The sequence below is a fragment of the Drosophila innubila genome, assembly GCF_004354385.1.
Source record: "Drosophila innubila isolate TH190305 chromosome 3R unlocalized genomic scaffold, UK_Dinn_1.0 2_E_3R, whole genome shotgun sequence".
In the NCBI taxonomy this organism is placed as follows: Eukaryota; Metazoa; Arthropoda; class Insecta; order Diptera; family Drosophilidae; genus Drosophila; species Drosophila innubila.
The window spans coordinates 9,992,116-10,019,846 of NW_022995380.1; the positions used below are offsets into that span (position 1 = coordinate 9,992,116).

Genomic DNA, 27,731 nt, shown 5'->3' on the forward strand with positions numbered 1-27,731 from the left:
GTGTGCTTGTTAGTCTTAAACATTTACATAATTATGTAATTTATTGAATGTGTACGTATTTGTAATATTTAAGCACTAATATTAAGTTTAGGCTTTGTAAATGTTGCCATTAGAAACGCATTTAAATGTTTAATGAGCTGTATTAAATTAATAACAAAAAAAGAAACAACTATATTGTGTAATAATTGTAATTTGAACTTTCGGAAATTTCATGTGATAAAGTATACGAAAGAGGTAGACAGATAGAGAGCGAAAAAAAGCGCGTTAATAACAGCAAAAGCTTCAACAATAACAAGAAGCAACAACAGCAACAACAACAACAACAATTGGTGAAGTCATGTTAATTACAAACTTAATTTAACTATACTAAACTATACCATAAACTACAGTTCTAAGTGTAAATTACAATTGAATGGAAAATAAAAATGTATATTAAATGTGAGTGTTTGCTTAGAAAACAAAAGTTAAAACAACACATTAAGAAAAGCGCGGGTCAGCAGACGTTACATATTTTAAATTCAAAAAGTAAAAAGTAAAAATAAACAATTCAGCAAAACTAAGTTATATCATTTCACAATTGTTTTGATCTTGGCATGGGTTGTGGCATCGTAGGAACATCCACGACGCCCTCTGAGGTAATTAGAAATTCGGCAAATGCGTTTGGTGTCTCAGGCGAATAGATGATCTCCAATTTGCGCACGGTGAGCAATTTATCCGCCACTTTGTGTTGCTTGGGCACTTTGGAAATGCGCATGCGGGTCCGTCCCAGATTTGCCCACTGTAGACCCAAACAGGGCACATCGTGCGACGCCTGCTGATCCGCATTAAGACTGGCAGTCATCTGATTGGTGCAGACCACAGCGCATTGATATTTGTCTGCATAAGTTAGCAATGCATTGACCAGACGACGCATGTCCCGGGCTCGTTCCGCAAAGTCTGTATACAGACGGAATATGGCAGCAACCGAGTCAATGATGATCAGTCCAATGCTATGCTCCTGAAGCAGCTGAGGCAGTCGATTGTGGACACAGTTTAACAATGGTTTCTGCAATGTACATAGGATTAGCAAAGGAAAATACTTTCCAATCTCTGAGCTTACACTTTCGTACTGATGCTCTATGAATATGTTGCCCAGAAAGTTGAGCTGCTCCTCTGGATAACGTGCCTCGAATGCCTTGCAAATCTGCAACAGACGCCGAGATGGAAACATATCCTCAGTGCAGATAAACGCCACGCCTTTGCCCAAGCCGCCCAGCCTTGAAGGTAGCTGAACACCTAGAGAAAGCTGCAGTAAAAGTTGTGTCTTGCCAGAGCCCGAGATGCCGCAGATTTCCGTGATGCCGCGAGTTACAATACCGCCACCAGTGCAGCGATCTAGCGAGGCACAACCAAATGTCAAACGGGACCACTTTAAACTAGCGGGTGGTCTGAAGAGTGAATCCGCTGAGAGTGCAGGGAAGTAATATTAAAAAATATATGAGTATGAGTTGCTCCTTGGCCTTACCTGATGCGGGCGTTTCGGCCAGCCACTTGGCAGCTGCGTCCTTCAGAATGCGCACATCCTCTGGAGTGCAGCTATGCACACAAGTGTCCAATGCACACAACCGTGTGTCCAGGAACTTGACCTTGGGCGTAGTTAGTATTGCCTCTGGAGTTCGCACGTTGACTAAGTGAGTTGAAGATTCATTAAATACGTATTAAATGCTAATTAACCACTCGAACAGCGGCCACTTCATGTCCGACTCTCACCCCGCTCTGCAATCTCCTGCAAGTGCTTCGGCAACTGCTCCAAAAAGTTTGCCATCGTCGCGGCAGCTCCAAAGCGTGTGTTGTGCTGACATGTGGATTATATGACTTGCGTGCACTTCCAACACTTAAGGTGTTTCAACACCTTCAAATTATCCCCTAGGCAGCAAATTATTATTGATCAAACAGTTTGCACCAAATTAGCAAATTTACTCAAACCGACTCAGAGGACGGCGATCAGCTGAGTGAGGTGAGTTATTAACCCTCTCTCGAGCGTGGTGAAAAAGCGAGAGGTAAATAGATGAGTACATACAACATACGTAGTCCTCGTCTGCATCTCATCAAAATCAAATAAACAATAAACACGACACTATTTTATGTTTTACATATTTGTTTTTTAATCATTTAATTTGCTTAATTTTTCACAAATTTCAGTAAACACAAAAAAACTATAGATCGATAGTTAATGGCTACACTGAGCGATCGCTTGTAGCTTGCGGAATTTGGATGTTTGTTTGTCGGTCTTGATGGTTCTGTTGTGTAATTAACTTAAACAAACTAAAGGTTCAATCTAATGCTTGCTAGCCGGTTTGGAGAGCGCTTCCAATGCCCTAATCTCGGCCTCGGCGTTACGCTTCTTCTCCTCGGCCAATTTGGCATCACGAACGACTTTCTGTTGAGCCTCAATCTCACGCACCTTCTCTTCCTTCTTGGACAGTCGGCTTTGGTGGGCAGCACCGTAGGCAATGCCCACAAGAAGCAAGGACCATCTGCCGAGCTTGATCAGCGGTGAGACACGAACTGGAGCCTGAGACATTTCTGCTTAGTTATGTAATATGCGGAGCGTAATCTGCAAGCAAAATAGATAGGTCAATTACGCGAATGATTTTAAATGTTGCCACGACACTTGCATAATACGTGCAATGTTTAAATATGCAAATGTTGTATTAAATAACTATATTTACCTCAAATCAATGAAAATCCAAATTCACTCGGTATTTTTAACCTTAAAGCAGCTGTCAGACAGGGTTGTTTTGAGTAAGTCAAACAGAGTGGTTACCACTGGTGTGGAAGATTGCCACCCGGTGCTAAGGCTGCCACCCTGCAAGATTTCGCGATCTGGTTTAATTTTTTGTACTGAAAAAAACAAGTACTTTTCCGAAATTGGGTGTTTTTTCTTATTCTACTTAATTCCTTTTTTTTTTTGCTAAAATTTTTTAAATTTTTCCATAATTTTTGTTAGAATTATCTCGATTTTTTTATATATATATTTTTTTTTAAAGATTTAAATTTTCTAACTTTTTTTCCGAGGTCTGGCGAACTTCAAACCATCATTAAATGTTCACCTTAGTTTTGTCTAATTTCGAATTCTAATTTTCATCAAATTACTAGTTTTTTTCAAAGTTTTATGCATTTTGAAATTTGCATTCACCATTTTCAAATTATTCTACTCTGAAAACCGTGCTTTTGGTATTTTGTGGCAATATTGACTCGTTACTAGTAAATACTTGTCGCAAGTCACACATCTCTAAGTGTGAATGTCAGAACTAAACCTGAAAAAATTTTTGTTTTGTTAAAGAAATGGCGATTTTTGAACCTAAAAACAACTGATTTAGACATAAGAGGCCAACAGCATTTCGCAAGTGACATTTAAGCGCTAGAGAAAGTGACAACGCCAACGCGTATTTGAAACTGAAAAAACAAGCAAGAAAATTCCAACACAGACCTTGAGTGGGCTCACACACACGTACACACACTCACAAATAAGAACCAATACACATACGCAGATAAACGGGTTGAAACGTCACAGCGGCCAGCGAGAGAGTTCCTGAAGTGTTTGCAGCTGCTGTTAGCCAAATTAGCACGACAACAACAACAAAAACAACAAGAAGTACAGCGAATTTGGAACAAAGGACTCACGAAATGGTGAATGTGCCGCCGCCGCTTTTATGCAGCACGCCACCCCCGATTGATTTTGGCGAGGACGACGACGATTCGGGGCTGCAGTCAACGCTGCACTTGGAAGACGGTGACGGTGACGCAGACGAATTCTCTGAGTATGGCTTAGTCACCGAAACGCATGAAGTCTCGCTCAGTACGAAAGGTAGTTTGCTTATTTTTATAGTCTCATTCTCATTAACAACATGACGATTCTAATTTGCTGTACCTTGCAGTTCCCTCTATACCCGAACTGCCCATATCAACATCAGAGCATATTGCACAACCACTGGCACCGGAATTGAGCAATGGCCATAGCAATTCATCTGTAACTGCCAAACCAACAGTCGAGGCTTTCAATTATCAGGTGAAAGCGCCACAATTTGATGCATATGAGCAGGAAATGCCTCCACCTTTACCTGAGATCGATGATCCAGAGGATTTCGATAAACCAAATGAGGAACAGGAGGCAGAGGCGGAGGAGGAAACCAATACCAATGATAATATACCCTCACTTAAACTTGACAGCCTGAGTTTGTATTCCAGCGAAAGTATATCGCCAACATGCACATTGTCTCCAGTGGCAGATGAGCAAGCAACCAAAGCGCCTGTTTTATGCCACCAAGTAACACTGGAGGATGTAACCGATGACAGTGATGAGGAGTGTTCACCAAAGAAACCCAAAGAACTATTCATACCTGAGGGTGCCGATGACTTTTTTGCCATAGAGATTGTAGCCACGCCCACTCTACAGCAGGTGCCTGCTGCTTTGAGTAATCAGATTCCTAATGTAGAGCACACATTTGCTGCATTCCAAGAGACGCCTCCAGTAGACATATCTCAGCCGTCGACAAACGTAAATGGAGTTGATGAAGATGTGGACGATGACGATGACTTTGGGGACTTTGCTGACTTCTCTGAGGCTCCAGCGCCTGTGGAGTCCCGGCGGCCCGAGCCTGTGATGAGCAATGATGATGGTTTTGATGACTTTCAAGATTTTGCAACTCCCTCAACGACTACAGTGGAGGCAGCCACTGTTGAGAATAATGATGATGATGATGATTTTGGCGACTTCTCGGAACCTTCATTTGTATCTGTTGAAGCTGCAGTTACACCTGTTCTTGCCACACCAGGGCTACCCCAACCACCACCGCCAGCTGCAACAGTTTTGAACATTACAGAGCGTGTGAAGCCCGTGCTGGATCTAATGTTTCCCAACCACGAAGCGAGCAGTGCACAGATTGCAGCCAAACAGACGCCACTTGCTGAGGTGCAAAGCTTGCACTTCGGTGCCATTGAACAGGCGCATGCTCTGGACTATCAGTGGGTCAGCTCGGAGATGCAGCACTCCCTGGTGCGTTCCCTTGGCATTGATTCGCGAAATATTGTAAGTGCTGAGGAATAGGTTCCATTTAAAATACCTAACTTTTTGGTGTTATCCTGCAGCTCTTTGGCGACAAGTGGAACTCATCCATGCCACGTTTTGCGGCCAACCTAAGCTATGATCCACTTAAGCCACTCAAGCCTCTGTCGGCAGCAAATACTGCTGCTTCCTCAGTGCTGGACACCACATCCAGCTGGCAGTCACCTAACAACAACAACAACAACTCCACCCTGCAGTCACTTGAGGGTAAGTTCCCAGTTGGGTCATTGGCCCACACACCACTTAGTTGCCGCAAATTAACTGCTACACACGTTTATCGTAACCAAAATTGCCACCGCCTCTCGCTCGTTCTTTCCTCAAAACGCTTTAGTTGATCCACATGCCTTCGCTTACCAACTGAACAACTAATTGGCCTGCCGTTTATTGGCTGTTATCTGCATTAACGTTTTGATTTACATTCTATTTGTTTTTGTTCTCCTTACTTAAAGCAAATATCACAACTTCGGCGCACCGAAGCGTAAATGCCCTTGCAGAAACAGAACTATCATTGTTTTGGCAGAGATACAAATTTCGTAAACTAGTTTTATTATGAACAAAAAAATTTGAGTCAGTTTAAGTTACAAAAAAAAATACACTTTCTCTTATCTTCACTATATTTTTGGTTGAGAATTTTAGCTCCTCTTAATATTTATTTAAAAATGTACTATCAAAAACGATAGTTGCTGTTTACAAAATGTTCTAATCAATTGTTTTTAAATGTTGTGTTAATCTTTGTTCGATTTAAGTGTTGCTTGCGGATCCAAACTTAAATATATTAAAAAGGTTTTGAACCGCTAAATATTTAATTTCAAGGAATAACACCGGATCCGGTACCGTAACCTTTAACCGAAACTAACCATTTCATTCTTAGTTTCGGTACTGAAACCGTAACCGAATGAAAATTCTCTGTCAAGAACCGAATACCGAAACGGTTCTACCTGTACGGTTGTGGTAAAGTTGCTAGGTCAAAGAGATTTCCAACTTTCTACTGTCATACCTTTTCAGCTTTTGAGTTCAAAATTGGTATAAAGGATTTTTGTGACAGTGTGGAGCTAATATATATTGTTTAATAATTAAATTTACGCCTGACTATTTTTGAAAATGAAAAAAAATTGTGTCTATACAATTATTTGACACACGGTTACTATACAGAAAGATGATACATTGAGTAAACAGCATGCTGTAAACTTTAAATTGCACATTGCATTATTATTTTACAAACAAACGGTCGGGTTTAGGTTTCGTTTGTCCGGCATAAATACCAAATATTTATTTTAACTTACTTCGCGACTGCTTTCTGTAAGGGCATCGTCTATCACTTTGATTCTTGTGCCCACCATTTTTGTACTGAAATTTATCCTTATGATAAATTGTATTTAGACTCACATGTACAGACCTTACAATTGGAACAACAACAACCACAACAACTAGACCAAGTAACGATGGTGGCTAATGCTGATAAAATAAATCTTGTTACCTCTAACTACTCCCACAATTTAAAAAACAACAACAATCACGATGCCTTGGATGCGATGATGGAACTATATGATAATCCAAATGACAAAATGACAATCAACAACAATCACCACCACCACCACCACCACAACAACAACAACAACAATCAATGCAATGCCAATACCAATGATATGCACAATTTTGTCACACATTTTGCCACCATCTGCAACAACAATAATAATAATAATACCAATAACAATCATGCAATTACAACAACAACAACAACTACAACAACAATAACCAATACAACAACAACAAACAACACAAATATCACTGCTCACGTCGCCTTGCTGGATCTTAGTAAGTTTTCGTTGGCTTCGTGCGTGTTGTAGCTGTTAATCTATATTTATTAATTTTTTTAGTTGTTGTGTTTTTTATATGCAACTCCAACTGTTTATTCCCCTCAGACTCAGCCCTCGCTCCGCCCCGCCCCCCCCCCCAACTGCACTAGTTAAACCTCCCCTCTCGTAACTTTGTTCTCATGTTGTCATTTTTATATATGCAGAAACAATCATAATTGCTTGCAACTGATCCTTATTGTTTTTGTGTGGTTCACAGGACTTGAAGCGACAACAGCAGCAACAACCACAGCCACAGCACAAGCGGGCCAAGTTAAAACGCAGCCTGGCATTGCTCTTGGGCAAGGGCAGAGCACGACAAACGCCAGCAACATCGGCAACTGCAACAGCATCGATGAAGCAATTGCCGTTGCCGTTGCCATGTCCGCCACCAATTTCGATGACACCGCAGCAACAGCATCAGTATTTGCTGCTGCAACAACAACAGCGACGATATCGGCTGCTCTACCAGCAGACGGCAATGGCCACCACTTCGACGACGATGAGCAGCACTCTCAGCAGCAGCAGCTTGATCTGAGAAGCTCATCCTCGTCGCCATCACCGCCACCGCCACCGATAGCAACAACAACTACAGTTAACAGTCAGCAATTGCATGAAGTCACCAATAATAGCAACAGTTATGCGTTGCCCCTCAAGGAGACGCACATTTATACGCCCTCGAAGTCGGACACGGTGGTGGCCAAGACGACAACGCTGGCGCCCATTGATTTTGACTACGAGATTGCCTCGGCTGGCATCATTATTGACGAGACGGTTGTCAAGAAGGAATATCGCGATGTGGAGTACAAACCGCCGCCCTTTGGCCTCGACTCGCCCAGCAAAGTGAATGTAGCTGGAAAAACAACAACAGAGGATGATGATTTCAGTGATTTCCAATCTGTGTCTGCCATCAAGAATTCGGCTCAGTTGCAGCCGCCACGCAATGGCACGCCCACTTTTGGGGAGCATATGATACTCAGTCCGGCCATATTGCTGCCACAAAGCATTCCGTTGGCCAAGCCGAGCATCGAATGGGGCGACAATGCATTGGCCAGCATCAATGCCGAGGAATTGGCTCGCATCGAAGAATTGTTTTCACATCAGTACAAGCCGCCCACGATAAGTGCAACGGTGGCGCAACAGTCGCCCAAGCAACAGCAGCAGATGGAGCAGCAGCAGCAACAGGAGGATGACGATTGGTCTGACTTTGTATCCGTGCCCGTGCAACAACAGCAGCAGCAGCAGCAGCTACAACAAAATAGCCACAACAATAATGTAGTCAATGTTCAGAAGCCGTCACAAACAGCTGCTGCAGCTAAAGAGGATGATTGGTCGGACTTTGTGAGCAGCACACCATTGTCCGCTGCGCTCAATTCACGTGCTGCGCCTCAGTTCAATTCAGGCGCCTGGCATAGTGCCAACTTCTACAATAATCCAATGAGCCTCTATCAGCAACAGCAGCAGCCACATGGACACAGCAATCTAGTGCCCAAATACCAAAGCAATAAAAGCAACAGCAGCAACAACCACAACAACAACAACAATGTTGCTGCCATACCACAGCAGATACATATGATGCATGACTTCTCCACGGTGCCAACAGCAACACCATTGGCAACACCTGCAACTTATCAGCAGCAACATCATCAGCATCACCAGCAACAACTGCAGCAGCAACAACAACAGCAGCAGCAGCAACAGCAACCTCATCGTCAACAATTTCACTTGGGCAATGCAAAGGTGGCGCCACGAATCTCTTTAATACCCGATCTGAGTTTTGTGGCACCGGCATTGCCCACAAATGCGGGTGCATTCATGAGTTCGCTGCCCAAGCCCAGTTTTAGTGCCAAGAAATGACACAAGTTGCGGCCACAGCAAAAGCAAAAGTCGGCAATGTTGCTAGTGCCGCCGCCACGCCCACTACCAGCCGAGGCAAGCATCTTGACGTAGGCAACGCGTCCTCCTTGCAGTCGTCAGTATTATGAATCCGTCTTGATATTATTATTTTTTGCTAAATAAGTCAACAGACTAGAAGATTGTGAGAGAAAAGTGTGCGTAATGTTGCTCTTTGTTATTGTTAAAATGTTTGTGTATACTCGTATGTGTGTGTCATTGTTGTTGCTCTTGCTGTTTGTTGATGTTGTCGTTGTCGTTGTTAGTCTTGGGCTGTAGTTGTTAGTCGAAAGCAATGGATAAATCGACGGAAAGATGAGTAAAGATTTCCTTAGTGCAATATTTATATACATTTTTAATTTTTTAATTTCTTGATAAATTAGCTGGCCCGAATACTTAACTTACTCAGCAAATTTAGTACTAATATGTGTGTGATTAAAGAAAGTTATTGTAGTATCAATATATTTACCTCTCCATTTAGCTGTGGTCTGCGCTTTGTGGCTTAGGGAGGGACTTCAATTGTTTTCGCTTGTTTTCCCCTATTAGTTTTACCCAAACTAAATATATAGAGATGTTAACTTTGTATTTCCCAGTTTAAGGCCAGGATTTGGGGATAAATTAGAAGTCCTTTAGTCAAGTTCATTCACTTCTACTTAAGCCATTCCAAAGCGAGATACTCCAGGTCGTTGGCCCAAAATGAAACCCGCCGCCTAAGCGACACTTATTGAAATAAATATATAAATACATATTATATTTATATACTGTGTGTCTGTGTGTAAATGATATAATGTAATCGAATTTGTTACGATATTATAAATCGCGTGCATTCCAAGAGTAGTCATATAGTATGCCATGATCTCCCAAGTGAAACAAAGAACAAAATCGGATTCACACTTTGTGTTAATGTTTCATTTATTTATTTTGCTTAATGTTTTTGTTTTCTTTTGTTTTTTATCTGCTTGTGAGTGCATGTGTGTGTGTGTGTTTGTGTATGAAAGTAAAACAATTATTTGTAATAAATTATAACTAAATTGAATCGATGATCGTAGACGTAGACTTAATTGTAAACTATGCATTTGTGTATGTGTTTTTTGTTTTATGTTTTATTTTGCTAACAAAGATGAAAAGTAAAACCCTAAAATGAACATGGACATGATAAAATTATGATGGTTTTGCTGCTTCATTTGAATTACAACTAATAAAATAAATGTATTATGTGCTACAAATTATATATATATTATACAATTAATAGATAATGTACTGTATTGTATAAATATGCGCAGATTTAAAAATAAAATGAAATCATAATTGACAAATATTTTGTTATTGTTTATTTAATAATTTGAACCAAGTTGTCTGCAATACAATCTTGCATTGATTTACTTATCAATAGGATTTCCATGGATACAGGGCGGGAGGATATGCTGCTGCATTTAATTGGATTAATGTGTGATTTTTGTTGGAGGCATGCTGGGAGGGATTCATTGGAGTTATTGAAACCTGCTTAAAGTCTACATCAAACATGCGGCTCACTTTTGCCTGAGGAAGCTCAATGGGAGAAGTAAGTGTCTCTCAGGAAGTAGTTGTTGCCGAAGGACGCTACAGAAAGCCTTGTGTGTGTTTGTAAATGGATTTATAATGCCATAATTATAATCATATTTTTAATCTAGTCAGAACTTATTTTTGTTTTTTTTTTCTCTTTTTTTTTGAATTGTTTTTTTGTTTTGATTGGGATTGACGAGCGAGGTGCACGGGGTGTATATAGATAGCACTATGGCAGTAAATAGTACATAATATGTATATATATAATAATTAGCAATACAATATTTCATATCTCTAATCTATATAAATAGTATGTACGTTCATTATAAATGTGAATGCAATGTTAATGTCATAATCATCAGCATACGGCTTCTTCAACTTCTTCTTCTAAATGTTTAACAGTTTCAATTCAATCAATGCATCATACTCTTATCGATGCCTTAACACAAAGTAAAAACGTTAACAAATCCAAAAATATGAAGTGACACATTATCAATTACGATATTTTGCACTAACAGTTTTTAGTTCATCTTCAACTTCTTCGGTTTCATTTTTTTTTCTCTTGCTTTTCAATTTTCATCAAAGAATATCTTAGCTAATATTTATTATGTAATTAGGTAATGATAGTTGCTCCTTGCAGGCTCAAAATGCCAGCCATGGATGATGCAGTAGCGATTCCTTGGAACGATCGCCATAATCGTAAGTCAGTTCCTCTCCAGGCTCAATGTCGTCCTTGGCCAATAGCACTAGATGCGGCCGCTGTTTGATAACAACGACTTTTGTCATTAGATTCCCGTTGCGCGAGTGATTGATGAGCCGTCCCAGCTTGCCGGTGTCCACGGTGGCATCAATGCAGTACTGTTGGTTTTTGTGCTTAAAGTAATACATGTAGCAGCCGGCATTCTCGTCCAGGGCATAGCGACGCTCGCGGTCTGCAGCCTCACTGATGGCAATCAGATCGCCAACATATTCGACAACAAACTCGTTCCGCTTGAAGAGACGCTTGGCAACAACGCCACGCCCCTTGCCCACAAAGTGGCGCACTTGTAGACCCTCACAGCGCTCCTCGAGTACAGCTTGCTCCAGATTGCGCATCATCTCCTCCTTGACAGCCGTTTTGGTCTTGCGCACGCTGCGTCGCACGGGAAAGAACTCGGTCAGTTCACGGTTACCGTTTGTCGCTGCCAGCGGCTGTGACTTGCCCGCCAGTGTCTTGGCCTTTGCTGTCTTGGATGGAGCCTTTGGCTTGACTGCCGCCGCAGGCACTGTCGTTGGCTTGAGCATTACTTTAGCTTTGTTCAGATTCTCACGCTCCTCGGCAGCTTTGAGCAAGGCGTGGACATCATCCTCGTCATCCTCATCATCATCCAATACAACGACAACATCATCATTTGGCGTGGCACTTGGCTGCTGGTAAGGCGCTTGTGGCTTTGGCTGATTCAGTCTTCGTCGCGACTTGCAGGCAACTGTTGCCGCCAGCTGTGACTGCAGTTTACGTGGCGACTTTCTGGGCGACTGTGCCTCGCCGCCCTTCAACAGTGTGGCGTCTCGCGGCATTGTTTTGATGGGTGAGGGGCAGAGAATGCGATGCGGTGTCGCGGGCTTACGTCGACGCATGCCCGCCACTGCAGGCGATGTGCCCGTCTCTATCCCCGTACCCGTGCCCGTTCCCGTCGTCAGGCTGCAGGCGACTCCACTGTCGCAGGAACTGCTGTCATGTTGGTCCAATTCGAAGCCGTTCAACGGCTGCACGAGCTCACGATCATTCTCATGATCATGATACTGCATGTGACCATTGAGCGTGACAATCTGATTGAAGCGACCATTGAGCATGGAGGCACTCAGCACAGAGGGCGGTGACGAGAATACGGCATTAGCCAGCTCAAAGCTTTTGTTTATACGGATGCTGGAGGCTTTGGTGGGTGTGCGATCGATGTCCAGCGTCAGCACTGGCTCCTGCAGAAATATATTATCTGATGTGGCAGCGCTGCTGCTGCTGCTGCTATGCGTCGAACTGTGACTGTCCCTCAATCCCGAGCGATGCATGTGTATATCTGTTTGTGTGGCTATGTCTGTGTCTGTGTGTGCGAAGTTTAAGCCAACATCAGAGCCAACTTCCAAGTCATCATTATGCTGATATGCTGGTGAGCTAGTGCTTGTGCTGGTCGACGGGGATGCCATGGAATGTGCATCGTACATCAGCGACTCCTCCTCCAGATCTTCCGCCAGGGCAGCACTTATTGTTATTGTCTTTTGCTCTTCGGTTGTGGTTGTGGCTGTCGTTGTGGTTGTAGTTGCCATTGTTGTCTCTGTTGGTAGTGATAGAATTGTAGTCATTTTCTTGGCATGTGCGCTTTTAGCTGCTGCATTCGCTCTGAAAAAGTTCTCGATGGTGCGTGTTTGCGAGCGCGTTGCCAGCGGAACGCCTGTGCGAGCGAGGAGGGAGGAAGGGGGTGGAAAGTGGGTAAGTGCGACAAACTAAAGTTAACCTCAAAATGTGAAAATACTAACCAATTGTGCGGCCAGTATCAGGTTTTGTTGAGATACTACTGTTGTCTTTGTTGGTGTTGCTGTTGTTCATGTGCGGATTATTAACCGCCTTGAGATTTTCATTGCCTTTCATAAGGCGGCAGTCTTTTCGCTTTGGGCTCGCAAAATATTGATCATCCAGGAGATTATTGGTGGCCGCCACGGCGTTCATTGGTTCGCCATTGAAGGGCACCGCCGTCAGCGCCTCGTCATTAGCAGCTGCAACGCCGTCGGAGGTTACCACCATTAGTTCGGGCTCTTTGGCGGGACGAGCGCGTCTACGGACCATCATCATTTATGTAGGTTTGGTTTATTTGCCTCACAAATTATATGTTTGTTGAGTTGAGGGGGAGGGTTGGAAATCCGTCGAGTTTAATAAATTACACTAAGGCAGCAAATTTGTACAACACGCACACTAAGAAACAGAAACAGACTGCAATTTGCATAAGTAGAAACAAAACGAGACATTAAACTTTTTATACATTATTTTGGACCGCGTTGCCCTCCCTCTCCCACACACACACACACACAAGCAAACAATACACCACACGGCGCGTACAGTTTTTGCCCCTCGACAAAAATATCGTTCTGTGTGTGTTACTGCTGTTGCTTGTGTCGCACGAAACGAAGAGGAAGACGAAGACGAAAGAGGAAGAGTGATAGAATGAACTGAAGCGACTGCTCGTTGCGCCTGAGACTGAGGCCTACCTATTATTTAGTTTGTTCAAATGAAATTCCGTCGTCATACGCAGTAGCGCATGTTTTTACTTTTTTTACACTGTTTCCCGAACATTGCAACTTTATATCGCCGCCTTGTAATATTATTTTTACAGTCAGCAGTCAGCTATATGCACTTTTTCTTTTTCCGCAAACTTTTTTGTGTTTTATATTCCGTTTTGCAGTAGAGTTGTTGATATCTTATCGATATTTTTGGCCATCGATATCTGTGTAGATCGAAAGAGCCACGACCACGTACTATGCAACACTGTCAAAAGTTCCGTAATTTGCAAAATTTATGAAAGCAAATTTAGATACATTTGCATTAAATATGAATAATATTACAAAGTATAAGTAATGGAAGATCTAATGCCCAATGACATGATAATGAAGTAACAATATTATAATTAGCATTTTTAACACTGATTTGCTTGTGGTACCGCGCAAAATATCGATAAGGTTAGCACGGCGACGCTTTTACGTGTTTACTTATTGAATATCGATAATCGCGACTCGATTTGCCATTGGCATCAAACGCCAAGCGAAATTTGCAAGGCGCGCGTGGAAAAAATTATACTTAGAGTAATAGGAGTAAATTACAGTAAAGAAGTTGATGAAAGTTAGTGCCAGCAGTGTTACAAGTTGCCAACTGCATTAAGTTATTGATAACATATTAATGTGCGTTGGTAAACAAGGTTTACATATCGCAGCTTGCAAAAATTTGGGCGCCTTTATTGGAGTGTGTCTGTGTCACCGTTTCCCAGTTTACCTTGTGCCTCTTTTGCAGCTTGTCGCGCGCAGACATCGTTCGCACATACTCATATTCAACTAAATTAAATCCTTAAGAAATAAACAAAACTAAAAATGCCGATTTGCAAACGCGACGGTTTCGATCTCAATAATACAGAATCAAAAAATGAGACATTCCACGACAACGAGTTGGTATTTTGCTGTTATATTACCAAGCGCATATTCCGCGATTACGAGTAAGTTACATTCAATTACAATTTGTTTTGCATATCGTAAAATATTTCATGCTGCAGAAGTATAGAAATGGCAAAGCAAACATTGCGCTAAAGTATACAACAAAAGCGACGCTGATGAACGCATGGCCGAAGCCAAGCGATACATGCAAAAGCAAAAACATTCGCTAGTGGGTAGGTGGTGGCGGCGGCGACGACGGCGACAATGGAAAGCGCGCGAACAATATGCTCAGCTGCTATGCAAAGCGTTGCCACCTAGTTACAGTTTAAAACAAAGTTAAAAGTACATGTTTGAACTTTTGTTTGGTTTTTGAAATAAATAAATAAATAAATGTTGCGTGTTTGTGATCCCCGGGGTTATCAATTTGTATTAATTAATTATAATATTAAAAATTGGCAACAAATAAAATTTTAACATAAATTTATAGACAATTTCAAGGTTTTTAGCTTTAAATTAGGAGCGATTTTAAAAAGAATAGCTGAAATTTAGAAAATTGTTTTGTTTTGATTATTTTTCAGATCAAAAATTAAAATTAAGATTACTTTTTTTTAATAAAAATAGAAGATAACTGATAATCTTTGCTGTTATTTGCAGACACTATTTTCGACATGTCATGGCCATTAACTCGACGGTTTGGCAGTGCGAGGCGACCGGTAAAGATGGGCTCACCTACGAGGAGGCGCTTAAAAGTGAGCGGGTTGCCCGTAAAAAGATGGAACAATTCAAACAGAGTTTGCGTGCTCCCGTGCTCCTGGTTATTGAGCATGCGCGCCAATCTGCCGTCAAGATGCTTAATTTGATAGTGTCCAAGTTTCTGCGTAAACGTTTCTTCCTCAACGAGGAAGTCACCGTGGGACAAAAAAAGAACACAATTTATAAGGTGGTGGGCATTAAACAGGCCAAGGATATGCCGGAGCCAAGTAATGGTGTATATGAGGATACCGAACAGCTCGAGTATCGTCTCCGGGCACCTAACGGCGAGGAGATTAATGTGACTTTCGAGCAGCTTCGTCGCCAGCGAGCCGAGTTCAATATGGAAAATCTGGCCATGTTCATCAAAAACAGCGTAATTCGTGTAGACGGGATACTGCGTCCCAAACCCGAGATATACAAACAATATGTTACTGAACCGAACCTGAGTTTTCCCAGCATTTTCATTGGCAAAATGCCACGTTATTCGCCAGCTAAAATCAAACGTCCCGAGGCTAAGGATGCCAAAAAGCAGTCCACACTGAATAAATATATTGTTAAGGGCGAGGAATCGGTAGCTAAGAAAAAGGAATCCGACGAAGCCCGTGCCAAATCGCTGGCTGATGAAATGGAGCGAATTCGATTGGAAAAGCAAGCGAAATTTTTGGAAATGGAGATGAAGAAGGCACAAAAGAAGGCGGAACTTATGCAACGTGTTGAGCAGGAATGCCAATATTTGACCACCAAAACGGATGATCTGGAGCGGAACGATCAGCGTTTGTTGCCAACGTATCAACCAATTGTCACACTACTCCCGGAGCTGATCCTGGGCGATGTCTTTGTGCTGCGCGAATTCATGCACACGTACAGTGGACTGTTGTCCGGCGTGGAGGTGTTCCGTCAGAATCTCAGCTTCTACGAAATGTCGCGTGCATTTAGTGCACGCGAAGTGGCTGGACCACTCTCAGATATTCTGCTTGTGCTGCTGGGCACCATATTTGATCTGCAAAAGGAGGAAGAGGATGAGTGTCCCGTCAACTATGTGTTGGGATATGCTGCGGCGTTGCGGGAACCCTTCATCAGCATGAGCAACGCCTCGCGAACTCAGTTATATGTGAAGCGACATTTTTCCTTTAAACTGAACGAGTTGCCAATGGATGCACTTACTCTGAGCGAAGTCTTGCGCCTACATTTACTGGCATCCGGCGCGAATGTCTCGGACAAGCCCGACAAATGGCGAATCATGTACCGCAACGGATACTCTTCGCGTGAGGATCCTGGCCTGCAGCTGCGAATCGAGCATCCACGTATATTGCATGCCCTCAAGACGCTTCCCATCGCTCAGCTGGAGTTTGGAGACATTATTCGTATTGCAAACTGTCTGATGTCACAGATTTTGAGCTACTCGGCCACCATTAACATCGTCGAGGAGCGCATGGAGAAAATGTCTAAAGCCAAGGTGGAACTACGTGCACTAATCTTGGCCGAGAATCGACGTGTGGCTGCCGTCGAGGGGAACAAGCGGAAGCTCACAAACGAACACCATCAGCAGTGCATGACGCAGGAGCTGAAACTGGACACCGGCAAGAAAGAGGAGCTAGCGGAGCAGCTAAATCGTCGCATTGCTGAGCTGATGGCGCAGTCAGAACGAGAGCATCGGAAGCACGAGCAGCAAGTGATGAAATTGCACTCGGAGTTGTTTAACTTTTTAGTTTACTTGGGCATGGATCGTTGCTATCGCAAGTACTATGTGCTAGAGTCCATGCCCGGCATCTTTGTAGAGCATACGCCGGATAATACGATGGATACATGCCTGGAGCAACCACCGCAGAACATATCGCCAGCCGAAATCCGTAAGCAGGCACAGCTGCCCAAACAGCGTAAGGATCTGCGCACGTATCTAGTCAAGCTATACGGGGATTCGGATAAAAAGACACGCAAGAGCGCCAATAAACAATCACTCGAGAACAAAGAGAACCAGGAGAATCGTCTCAATGGCCATGGGCAATCCTCAGAGCCCATGGACGTCAGCGGGGGCGACGATGAGGAGCAGACGCCTCCAACTCAGAGCGAGCTTCTTATGTGCAGCGGCGATTCCAGCAATTGTATTGTTCATAATGATCACCATGCCCAGCGACGGGTCTGGACATATTTGTACAAGACGGAAGACATTGATGCATTGATTAGATCGCTAAATCCGCTGGGTTGGCGTGAATCCGAGCTGCTGGACGAGCTCACCCAGCTTCGGGCATTGATCGTACAGCATGTGAAGAACTGCTCTGAGGATATGCTCAACTTGGACACGGATAAGAAGCGAGAGAAATTCATGAGTGCAATGCATACGGAAACTCATCGGAAATACAACCAGGCCAACTTTGGATTACCCGACGATATTAATATCAATGAGGTGATGCGCCTTCATCTCGTTGATCGTATTCTACAGTTCGAGCATGATATTTTTTCCGGTGACTTGGGCAAACTTAATGTAAAGGATATGGAAAAGTGGCGCCAGCAACTTCTAAAGGACGAATATGATCCTCAGGGCAAGCTGCAGTGGGGACCTCGCATGTTGCACAACGATGAGGCGACCGGCGATTCGGATCATGAATCGCATGAGGATTTCGATGATCAGGATGATGAAAATGATGAGGCCGCAATGCTGAGGGAGCTGGGTCGAAAGTATGGCAGGTATCGGGATCCAGGTCAATATATTGACGCAATTGATGGCTTATCCGAAACCGAATCCGAATCCGCTACAAAAGCACATCAGACTCAGGTGCGAAACTTGGCCAGCGCGTTGTTGCAGGTGGAACAGGCAATTGGTCGTCGATTTATGAAGGAACCCTTTGGAATGAATATGAAGCGAGATGCGAAGCAGGAAAATCTGAAGCTCATCTGCGAAGCCAGACTGCAGCAATGGGAAGTGTCGCTCATGGAAAGCACCAACTATTCCCAGATCTTTCTCCATCTGAATGTCTTGAATGATTGCATCCTCTGGCGACGTTCCACAAATAAATCTCTGTGTAAGGTGTGTCGTCGCGGCACCGATCCGGAGAAGATGCTGCTCTGTGACCAGTGCAATGGTGGCACCCACATGTTCTGTATGAAACCAAAGATGCGCACAGTCCCTGAGGGCAACTGGTATTGTCACACCTGTGTACGTGAGCTTGGATTGACCAATGCCAAGAATCAAAGCAGCAAACAGCAAAAGAAGCGAAAATTTATTGTCGACGAAGTGGATGATGATGTCGACGAAGGTGTCGATGATGGCGACGAAGACGACGACAATGACACAGATGAGGATGCTGACGAAGATGAGGCTGATGTCAGCGACAGACAAGATAATAATAGCGAAGCATCCTCCACGGCCACATCCGTCAAGGCTAATGGCAAGGCGGCAGCAACAAGACGCTCCAGTAGACGTTCCGGCAAACGATTGAAATCCAAAGAAATTGAAGATATTATCGAAGGTGATGATAGCGATCAGGCCGATGAGAGCTCCGTTGAAGCAGAAGACAATGAGGAGAACGAGGAGAAAGATGAAGAGGAAACGTAAGTATCATTTAAACTTATTCTAAACGAAAAGACAACAATATTCATAATCTTTATCACATTATCATCCACAGCGAGGAGGACAAGGCGTGCCAAGTCTGTTTCTACGATGGCTGCGAAATAAGCTGTGTCCGTTGCTCCGAATGGTATCATCTGGAGTGCGTCAAGCTAAAGCGACAGCCGCGAACGGATTTTGTGTGTAAAAAGTGCAAATCAAATGAAACCCAACGACCAAGACGCCGTCCCAGTCATGGTAAGTGACCATCTAAATAATTGTAATTTCAAATATAATATTATCAATGTTCTTTAGTTGATGGTGATGCCGACGACGATGATGACGAGCCACAGGCGAAACGTTCGCGCTCCTCCCGCAACTCGATGCGCATTTCCCTGGAGAAGTCTGCTGCCAATAACAATAACAACAATAATAATAATAACAACAATACTAGTAATCAGAATAACAATCGTCGTTCGGGACGTCGCACCAATGACAATCTACCATTAAATAGCGCCGCCTTATATTATCTGCTCGAGCAGACGATGAAACAGCAGGCGGCGTGGCCATTCCTTCGCCCAGTACTCTCCTCCGAGGTGCCCGACTACCATAAGATTATTAAGTCGCCCATGGACTTGGCCAAAATCAAGTCAAAGCTAAACATGGGCGAATATCAGCTAAACGAGGAGCTGCTCAACGATATTCAGCTTGTATTCAAGAACTGCGACCTCTACAACGTCAGAGGCAATGAGATATACGAGTAAGTATTTCAGCTCGTTTGCTTAGGAGAATTCCAAATATTTTGGTATCATCAACAATAATCCTTCTTTCTCTCGTTATCCAGTGCTGGCTGCAAGTTGGAACGCTTTGTCATGGATCGCTGCAAGGATATGATGCTGCCGTTTAGGCCAAGTGACATGAATGCAGAAGCAATATGCTGAGCCGCCTCGTGTCTCTCAACCCCCAACCCGCGATCGTGTAAATTGATTTATTAAATTTAGCTTTAGGCCATAGACAAACATGTCAGCGTACACAATTAGACAGTATTGTTTACTTTACCAGTTATCAGCCGCATTCTTCTTAAGCACACACACAAACATACTCTACAGTTTTAAAGTAAAATTAATATTTCAAACTACGTTTCAATTGCAAACAGTAGCAGATAGTTATTTTTTTTTCTTTACGAGTTTATTATTAATAATATTATGCATAAATTATTGTAGACACACACAGTTCACAGATTTTAGCATTCAATAAAATATTAACCGAATACTTGCAACCCATTAACTGTTCTCTATCCTTCTTCTCAGTTGAATGAGAAGATTATTAGATGTATAGTATTATCTGTAAGTACATAGGGTTTAATAACATAGTGTTGTTACAATATATAGAGTATAGAAACATTTGCACTTACAAATCGCATGTTTCATGTTCATACTTAGCTTAGTCAGTTTCTTGAACAATTCTTTTTGATAGATATAGATTTTAGGTTTACTATATGTGCTTGAGTTTCACTTTCGTATACTTATATTTAAAGACATACATACATATTATATTTTCAATCACATTTAATATCCAAATTCCATTTGTAAGTTTGGGTTTTCCCTCCTTTTTTGGGCAAAGTGTTTCTATTTGTTTATATCTAATGAATACATGAATTATATACTCAGAATGTTGTCATGATTTAATGTTCTATCTGGTTTCAACATTTTTCAGAGATCAACAAAATATATAAAGAAAATACAAATTTTGAAAGTATAATTTATGCGAGATTATTGAACAATAAATCAAAGCAAAACTTAATTTTCAGCAGACAAATGGATCAGATCAGGAAGCATCCACATTCTAGTTTAATTAAACAACATAGAAATACACTCAAAGAGTTTTCTTGAAGGAATATTGTTCATATGAAGTCTACAGAAACCTCTCAAAGTTTTTCCAATCCGGTTTGCTTTAAATATTTGCTTGACTTGAGGAGGACGTGGATGTGGTTGTCTCTGAGAGGCATGCCACAGTTGGTATGCCATTGTTGATTTTGTTATTATTGTTCTCAGCCATTTGGCTATTGTTGTTGTTCGTCTCGGTTGAGTCAAGAACAAAGTGCAAGGAATTCGAAGTGCTTGGCGCCTGTGATAATTGTGCCTCCATTGATGTATTGGACGTATCATCATCGGGATTGCTGTTGCTGTCGTTGTTGGCCTCGTTAGCTTCATTGGCGACTGGCTCGTTATTATCGTCGTCCTCCGCCAATTCCGTATCATAGGCAAGGACGCTGTCACTTTCCTGTACTCTTCCTCCTCCCCTGCGTGGACGTCTGATGGTGCGTCTTCTTTTAATGGCCGCAAAACGCAATCGCATCAACTTTCGCTTCCTCTCCAGCTGTTCGAAACTGGCCTGCAGCGAGCCAACTGTAAAGAATTCGAGAAAATGCTTTTTAATACAAAAAAAGAACAGTTTCCGATTTAAGACTTACTATCTATAATATATTTTTTTCTTAGCTTAGTTTTGAAAATAAAAATTAAAAGTAAATATGGTCAATAAATTTGTATGTTTAAATTCTTTTGTAAAATTAGAAATTTGTTATTTAAATATTTTTATAGTTAAGTACAAATTAAAAAAAAATATATTTTTATGTACATAACATGATTAACGGATTATGACAGGAAGTCGAAAAATTATAAACTCAATTTTCGCGAAGCCGATTTTCAAATACTTTAACTAGATTATTTTTAGGACGATCAATAGAGGTCACTATTTGATTCAGAATTGAAAATTCTGCTTTTATCCTACACTGTAAATTTTTTTCATACCCTTTTCGAAAACTTTAAATCTTAACCGATTTACCTATATTTTGATTCTGCGTCAAAATTGGAAAATTCAATTGTTTTCCACTTTTTTACATTTTCCACTTAACATTTTTATTAAAAAACTATTGTGAGAGGTAAAAGAAGGGGCCAAGTCAAGTTCGGGGCACAATTGGAAGCTTGACTCTGCTTGGCAAACAAATGCCGACACTGGTCAATAATTGTGGGGTTGACAGTGAGAAGGGTGTGAAAGCATTGACTGTATCTATTGTTTGGTCGAGCATAGTCGGAGCTGTCAAGAATCGCTGACATTAAGCAAACAAATGTAGGCAGCCCAGGTGTCAACTGCTTCATTGTTTGCCCATACAGATACTGTCAGTTGCAGCTCAATCCTTGACTCGGGTTACAGGTCACATGTGGTTCAGTTGCTCGCACAATGGCGTCAGTTGCACAGCTAATTATGTTGATTCTCGTGGCGGCAATCAAAGCCAACGCTGGCCAGGACAATAGCTATTCTACATTACTGGCCCCTGTTCTGGAACACCTGAACTATGCCCTGGAGCTCCACTTGCGTAGCCCCAACGATTTTAACAATATCCTTGTGAGGACACTCTTGATGCAGAAGGGTCTTCCCCTGAAAGTGGGTATCAACCAAGTTGTGTCCGAGTCCGACTCCATTCTTCATCACTTCTTTATCTACGAGGATGTGCTCAAGCTGCAGGAGAACCTCGGGAAATTCGACAAATCGGACTGCTTCTATTTACTCGCTCTGGAGCGATCTGTAGACGATGAGCAGCAGTTGTTGCTCCAGTTCATGGAGACGATTTGGCGGCGACATGAACACAGTCGCATCTATTATATCCAGCAGGAAGCCGGAGAAGTCCTGCTCTACAATCCCTTCAAGCAAAGTATTGTGCTCGTCAAGGATTCACTTAGCTATCAACGCATTTACTCCAATCTTCATGGTTATGCCTTGCGAGCGTACATCTTTGACTCCGTCTACTCGTCTCTTTATGGTGATGGAGTCACAAAGCAGGTAACAAAGGTAACAGGTCCCGATGCCAAGGTTGCCGACACTGTAGCCAAGCATCTCAATCTTACACTGAATTATATCTGGCCAGATGACGAGTTTTTTGGGTAAGTAGGCTTAGCTAAGATGTCCACTTCTTACGTCAACTGAGGACATATTTTCAATCGTAGAGGCCGTCAACCAAATGGTTCTTACAATGGTGGCGTTGGACGCGTTCATCGTCATGAGCTGGACGTCATCTTTGCCGGCTTCTTCATAAAGGATTATCTAACTACGCGCATTCAGTTTTCCGCCGCCGTCTACATGGACGATCTGTGTATCTTTGTGCAGAAGGCTCAACGTATTCCACAATCGATTGTTCCTCTCTTTGCTGTGCGTCCAGATGTCTGGCTGTGCTTCCTGCTTGTGGGTTTCATTTGCGCCTTTATCTGGATGTGTTTGCGTGCCTTAAATCTGTGCTTGCACATCGAGGGAAATGCAGGGATTAAAGGCGACCATTACCTCAGCATTGGCTGGCGCATCTTTATTGACACCTGGGTGGTTTGGGTGCGAGTCAATGTTGGCCAATTTCCGCCCTACAACTCGGAGCGCATTTTTCTGGCCTCCCTGTGCCTGGTTAGTGTCATTTTTGGAGCACTGTTGGAGTCCAGCTTGGCCACGGCCTATATACGTCCACTGTACTATCGAGATCCCAATACACTGGCGGAACTGGATGACTCTCAGATTCCTATCTACATTAAGCATCCGGCATTCAAGGATGATCTGTTTTATGGCCATGACTCCGAGGTCTATCGACGCCTCGATGCCAAAATGCTGTTGGTGGGCGAGGGTGAGGACAGATTGATCAGCATGGTGGCAAAGCTTGGCAGGTTCGCTGGAGTAACCAGATCTGCCAGCCTGGAGCTAAGCGACAGACGCTTCATTATGACCCACAAGGTGCACAAGATTCCGCAGTGCCCAAAGACTTATCACATCGGTTATGTCCTGCCCAATCCATCACCTTACATAGAAGGCATCAATACCATCCTGCTGCACATTTTGGCCGGTGGACTATTGGATTTCTGGATCAACGAGATGAAGGAGCGGGCCAAAATGAATATACACCAGTACCCCGAATATCTAGCCGAGCTGACTGTGGGCAAGTGGAAGGTGTTTACTCTAAAGGACGTCCAACTGGCCTTCTATGCTCTGGGCATTGGATGTGTGCTAGCTTCACTTGCTTTTCTCTTGGAACTCTGGTTTAAATCGGGGATATGCTACTCTACTTTTAAAGTTTTAAATTAAGAATTTGATACGCTTAAAAATCAAGAAAATTTATGAAATCAAATTATTTTGTTTTATTGAAATTGAAACAATTTTATTTAATCTGTATTGAATTGATGAAAGACTTGAAAAAAATTGAGCCTTTTCAAGAAAAAAGTTTAAACTTTCAATAAAAATATTTAATATAAATTTTAGTTTTAAAATAAGAGTTATGTGCAAAAATTGTAATAGGATGTGAAGGATCTTACAAATAAAGCACACCCAAATGTTAAAAAAAATGTAATATACAGAAACAAAAAATTCATTTGAAAGTAGATCATATTTTTTAATTTTAAAATAGGATTTAAGTAACAAAAACTTTTGTTTTAAAATCAATATAAAATGATATCATAAATTCTTCATTTCTATTTAAAAAGATTTAAAATAAGTAATATTTGAAAAGCATTATAATAAAAATTGAATAATAATGATGCCGCAATTTTTATTATTTTAAGCTTAGCTCAGTTACGGTCCCTAGTTTAAATATACTATGAATATATTTTTGATTACTCACTCATTCGTAGCTCGGGAGGCTTGCGAGGACTGCGGCTTGAAGGCTGCGAGATGGACTCCCGGCGGCTGCGCTCCCGGGCAGCTGCTTCCGCCGATGTGGTGGGTAGCTCGTCATCCCCAAACAGACGATGCGTCTCCTCCAACCATTCACTAATGCGCGCTTGGGTGGCCACCTGTCGTTGTTCCCCCATCAGTCTGGCCAACAGCTGCTCGACATTCCGATGCTGACCTCCAGTTCCCTTTACCGCCAGCTCCAGCAACGCTCGACGCTTTTTGGCAATCAAATAGAAGATGCGATTTGGATGCGTTAGCCAACTGAGTTCACTGACATTGGGTGTATCCACTTCACTTTGCTCCTCCGACTCTGTGCTGCTCTCGCTGTGCTCTGTGGATGATCCCGAGCTGCTGTCGCTGCTGACTGTCTGGAGAACAGTGCCGTTGCCCGTGCTGCTGGTGCTGTTCCACGTCTCCAGCTCACGCTGCACCAGCGTATCGAAGAAGGCCAGCATCACCTGATCCTCCTCCATATTGCGTGTACTAAAATCTTGAGAGACATGATCCGAGGCGTTGCGATGTAGGGTGCGTGTGCAATAGGGAGTATCCGAAGGCTCCGTTAACGTGCCTTCCCAGCCATGCTGGGCGAAGGGACTCCAGAACTAAAAAAGAGCATATACAATATAATTTAAATTGCCTATCCTAAGATGCTACCCTTAAAAGTGTTCTTGTAATTCTTGGCTCTTATGATCTCGGAGCTATCTTTGTTTATATAGACAACGATGTCATTTGTAGGTTGTCCACGTACCTTGATAATCTTTTCCACTCCAGAGGAAGCGAGCAAACAACGTTGTCGATTGTAGCGCACCTGATTGACAATGGAACGATGACCAGTGAGAATAACAGGCGAGGTATCAATCCACTGATTCTTCTTTTCCACTAAAAATAAAGTAGAGAAATTTAATGTTAAAGTCTGTATCAATTACACTTATTTGGTATAATTTACAATCAACACCGTCCAGTCGCCAAATAAACATATTAAAGTTATCAGAGCCGGAGACGACAAGCTCATCTTGTGGGCCCGCAAAGGTGCAGCTCTTCATGGTGCAGGAATTGAAGTATTCATCGTGATAAAAGGAGCAGACTGGCTCCGATGAGCTGGGACTATACAGGATGGGCGGCAAGCGGCGGTGCAAGGTGAGCAACAGGCTCCCATTGCAGTTGAAGCGAACGCTCATGCAGCTGGGAGAATCGGTTATGTAATTGTATTGGCAAAGTGATCTGAAATTGCAAGAGAAGTGGTTTTAGAAAGCAGCAGAGATTACAGCTTGATAGATTGCTTACTGTGTGTGGTGACGCAGATCCCAGAGTTGGGCTCCGCGTTTCGCATTGGCCGTGGCCAAAAAGATGCCATTGAGTGGATGGAATTCAACCGCATTAAATGGCGTTCGAAACTTGGCTATGGCCAGTGGATCAGTCTTGCCCACACGTAGATCATAGACGAGAATCTCGCCATGCTCCGTGGCCACACTGAAGGTGTTGGTGCTGGTTCGATCCACACTCAATCCATACACTGGTCCCTCGTGTGAAAAGTAATTAAGATTCTTGCCGCTAAGGTATTTAAATCAATTGATTAAAAAGTTAATTGGTAACGTTATCCCATCAACTTACGTGGCCAAATCGTGCTGTATAACCAGGTCATCATTGCCACCGGAGAACACATACTTATTCTGGGTGTCAAAGCCCAGACAAAAGATATTGCTGGCATGTTCTCCATACATGGCACTAGGCTTCTCCTGGCCAACGTTCGAGAGGGTCTGGTCCACATGCCAGAGTAGCACTCGTTTGTCGTCGCCACCTAGGAAGACAGGGACAAAGTTGGTTCGGATTAGTTTCTATTGATGAGCAACAGGTAGTCCACATACCCGATGCCAAGTATTCGCCACCATGGCTAAACTCCAGTGCATTCACACAGCCAAAGTGACCCGTCAGATTGCGCTGGTAAAGATTCTCAGCGGATTGCATGCGCTGCCTAAAGATGCCCGCCTCCAGATTGCTCCTCAAGTGATCCAGCTCCCGTGCGCTCAACGCATGATCCAAATTCAGGCTGGCAGCCGGGCCGCCTCTCACATAGCTCATTCTGTCAAATGATGAGCCCTAATCTATTTGTGTTAAATACACTTCCCTCCCACTTCCTCCCTCACTAGGTCGGACAACTCTAAACTCTCTTCTGCTAGCAACAATTTCGGTTCACAGCCGCTGCCGTTGCAACGCCATTGTATACATTTTGTCGACGTCGACGTCGCGACGCTGCTGACGCCTTCGTCGCCGTCACCGTCGCTGTCGCTGTCAGCGTTTTTCTGCGTTGACGTTAGATTTTATTTGTTGTGCTTTGTAAACTCTCAGTTAGTTGGATATTTGCAAAAATCTACTGCTATACTGTTAAATGTAATTAAAAGCTTTGTTTTAAAAGCCTTGTATTCTTAATTTTCCACATTAAATACTAAATTTTCCATGCACAACACCCGCTACGATTTTCTCACGACGACTGCGACTGCGACTCTCGACTGGTTTAATCATCGGAATATGCTTTAATCAAAATGAAAACAGAAAGTATACGAGAAGCGTAAAAACAGCTGTTCCGCAAGACGAATAGACACTAGAGGTGAGATCGTGTTCGGCCCGGGCACGAAATCAAATGGTGTCGATTACAAATATGCCAATTGGACAATTCTATCAATTACCGTTATCTCCTGCAGGCGATAAATAACAGAAATGATAACATTATTTTAATAGTTGAAATCATTCTTAACGAAATTAAGTAGATATGACAAAACAAAATTCAAACGTTTTCAAAAACGCCTTTCATTTCCCAGTTATCCATCAGATGCATATACATATATGATTAGACTTGCTTAAATAAATTATTTTGGTATAAAACTTCTTTCAATTTAAAATAAATGTATAGCTAAAAAACTCTTATCCAATGTACCAGCGAAAAAATGTACCACTTTCATAACAAATGTACCAAAGCAAGTATACAAATTCCAAATATTTTTTAGGAATAACAAAAACAAAGAACAAAACCTTATGAAACCAAAATATGGCTGAAACAAAGGAATCATAATTTAGTAAATTCAACTAAATAAAATAGTCAGAGTAGAAAAATAAGTAAATTGCAAAAAGAAAAACATTAAGATATTGTATTTTTAAGCATAGTGTCCCT

At 42.5% G+C, this 27,731-nt stretch overlaps 7 protein-coding genes across 10 annotated transcripts; 3 read left to right on the forward strand and 4 right to left on the reverse strand.

The window, feature by feature from the left end:
* Positions 1–172: 172 nt before the first annotated feature.
* Positions 173–2,008, reverse strand: LOC117790972 (DNA repair protein XRCC3). Of its 2 annotated transcripts, none has more exons than XM_034630599.1 (4): positions 1,750–2,008; positions 1,505–1,648; positions 1,100–1,443; positions 173–1,045 (listed from the first exon to the last, which is right to left on the reverse strand). In XM_034630599.1, exons 1-4 carry the CDS (start codon positions 1,802–1,804, stop codon positions 572–574), a joined length of 1,017 nt encoding a protein of 338 aa, XP_034486490.1. In that variant the 5' UTR covers positions 1,805–2,008; the 3' UTR covers positions 173–571. The 2 variants fall into 2 exon arrangements, with proteins under 2 accessions (XP_034486490.1, XP_034486489.1); XM_034630598.1 differs by having other exon boundaries at positions 1,505–1,666.
* Positions 2,009–2,119: 111 nt separating this feature from the next.
* On the reverse strand, positions 2,120–2,757 carry LOC117790973 (ATP synthase subunit e, mitochondrial). Its single transcript, XM_034630600.1, has 2 exons — positions 2,714–2,757; positions 2,120–2,597 (listed from the first exon to the last, which is right to left on the reverse strand). Exon 2 carries the CDS (start codon positions 2,561–2,563, stop codon positions 2,318–2,320), a length of 246 nt encoding a protein of 81 aa, XP_034486491.1. The 5' UTR covers positions 2,564–2,597; positions 2,714–2,757; the 3' UTR covers positions 2,120–2,317.
* A 473-nt stretch (positions 2,758–3,230) lies between these two features.
* Positions 3,231–9,302, forward strand: LOC117790968 (rho GTPase-activating protein gacF). 2 transcript variants are annotated; one of them, XM_034630590.1, is made up of 4 exons: positions 3,231–3,850; positions 3,921–5,071; positions 5,131–5,314; positions 6,488–7,153. In XM_034630590.1, the coding sequence occupies exons 1-4, from the start codon at positions 3,670–3,672 to the stop codon at positions 6,952–6,954; spliced, it is 1,983 nt and encodes a 660-aa protein (XP_034486481.1). In that variant the 5' UTR covers positions 3,231–3,669; the 3' UTR covers positions 6,955–7,153. The 2 variants fall into 2 exon arrangements, with proteins under 2 accessions (XP_034486481.1, XP_034486480.1); XM_034630589.1 differs by lacking the exon at positions 6,488–7,153 and adding an exon at positions 7,181–9,302 and having other exon boundaries at positions 3,236–3,850.
* An 859-nt stretch (positions 9,303–10,161) lies between these two features.
* On the reverse strand, positions 10,162–13,859 carry LOC117790971 (histone-lysine N-methyltransferase PR-Set7). 2 transcript variants are annotated; one of them, XM_034630597.1, is made up of 3 exons: positions 13,633–13,859; positions 12,907–13,357; positions 10,162–12,704 (listed from the first exon to the last, which is right to left on the reverse strand). In XM_034630597.1, the coding sequence occupies exons 2-3, from the start codon at positions 13,217–13,219 to the stop codon at positions 11,038–11,040; spliced, it is 1,980 nt and encodes a 659-aa protein (XP_034486488.1). In that variant the 5' UTR covers positions 13,220–13,357; positions 13,633–13,859; the 3' UTR covers positions 10,162–11,037. The 2 variants fall into 2 exon arrangements, with proteins under 2 accessions (XP_034486488.1, XP_034486487.1); XM_034630596.1 differs by having other exon boundaries at positions 10,162–12,821; positions 13,633–13,857.
* Positions 13,860–14,176: 317 nt separating this feature from the next.
* Positions 14,177–19,941, forward strand: LOC117789774 (bromodomain adjacent to zinc finger domain protein 1A). Its single transcript, XM_034628906.1, has 5 exons — positions 14,177–14,627; positions 15,220–18,867; positions 18,942–19,120; positions 19,178–19,622; positions 19,707–19,941. Exons 1-5 carry the CDS (start codon positions 14,506–14,508, stop codon positions 19,801–19,803), a joined length of 4,491 nt encoding a protein of 1,496 aa, XP_034484797.1. The 5' UTR covers positions 14,177–14,505; the 3' UTR covers positions 19,804–19,941.
* A 92-nt stretch (positions 19,942–20,033) lies between these two features.
* Positions 20,034–27,068, reverse strand: LOC117789775 (DDB1- and CUL4-associated factor 5). Its single transcript, XM_034628907.1, has 7 exons — positions 26,431–27,068; positions 26,177–26,363; positions 25,850–26,116; positions 25,512–25,786; positions 25,314–25,444; positions 24,513–25,167; positions 20,034–21,270 (listed from the first exon to the last, which is right to left on the reverse strand). Exons 1-7 carry the CDS (start codon positions 26,642–26,644, stop codon positions 20,816–20,818), a joined length of 2,184 nt encoding a protein of 727 aa, XP_034484798.1. The 5' UTR covers positions 26,645–27,068; the 3' UTR covers positions 20,034–20,815.
* Positions 21,942–24,023, forward strand: LOC117789776. Its single transcript, XM_034628909.1, has 2 exons — positions 21,942–22,803; positions 22,867–24,023. The coding sequence occupies exons 1-2, from the start codon at positions 22,103–22,105 to the stop codon at positions 23,978–23,980; spliced, it is 1,815 nt and encodes a 604-aa protein (XP_034484800.1). The 5' UTR covers positions 21,942–22,102; the 3' UTR covers positions 23,981–24,023.
* Positions 27,069–27,731: the final 663 nt, after the last annotated feature.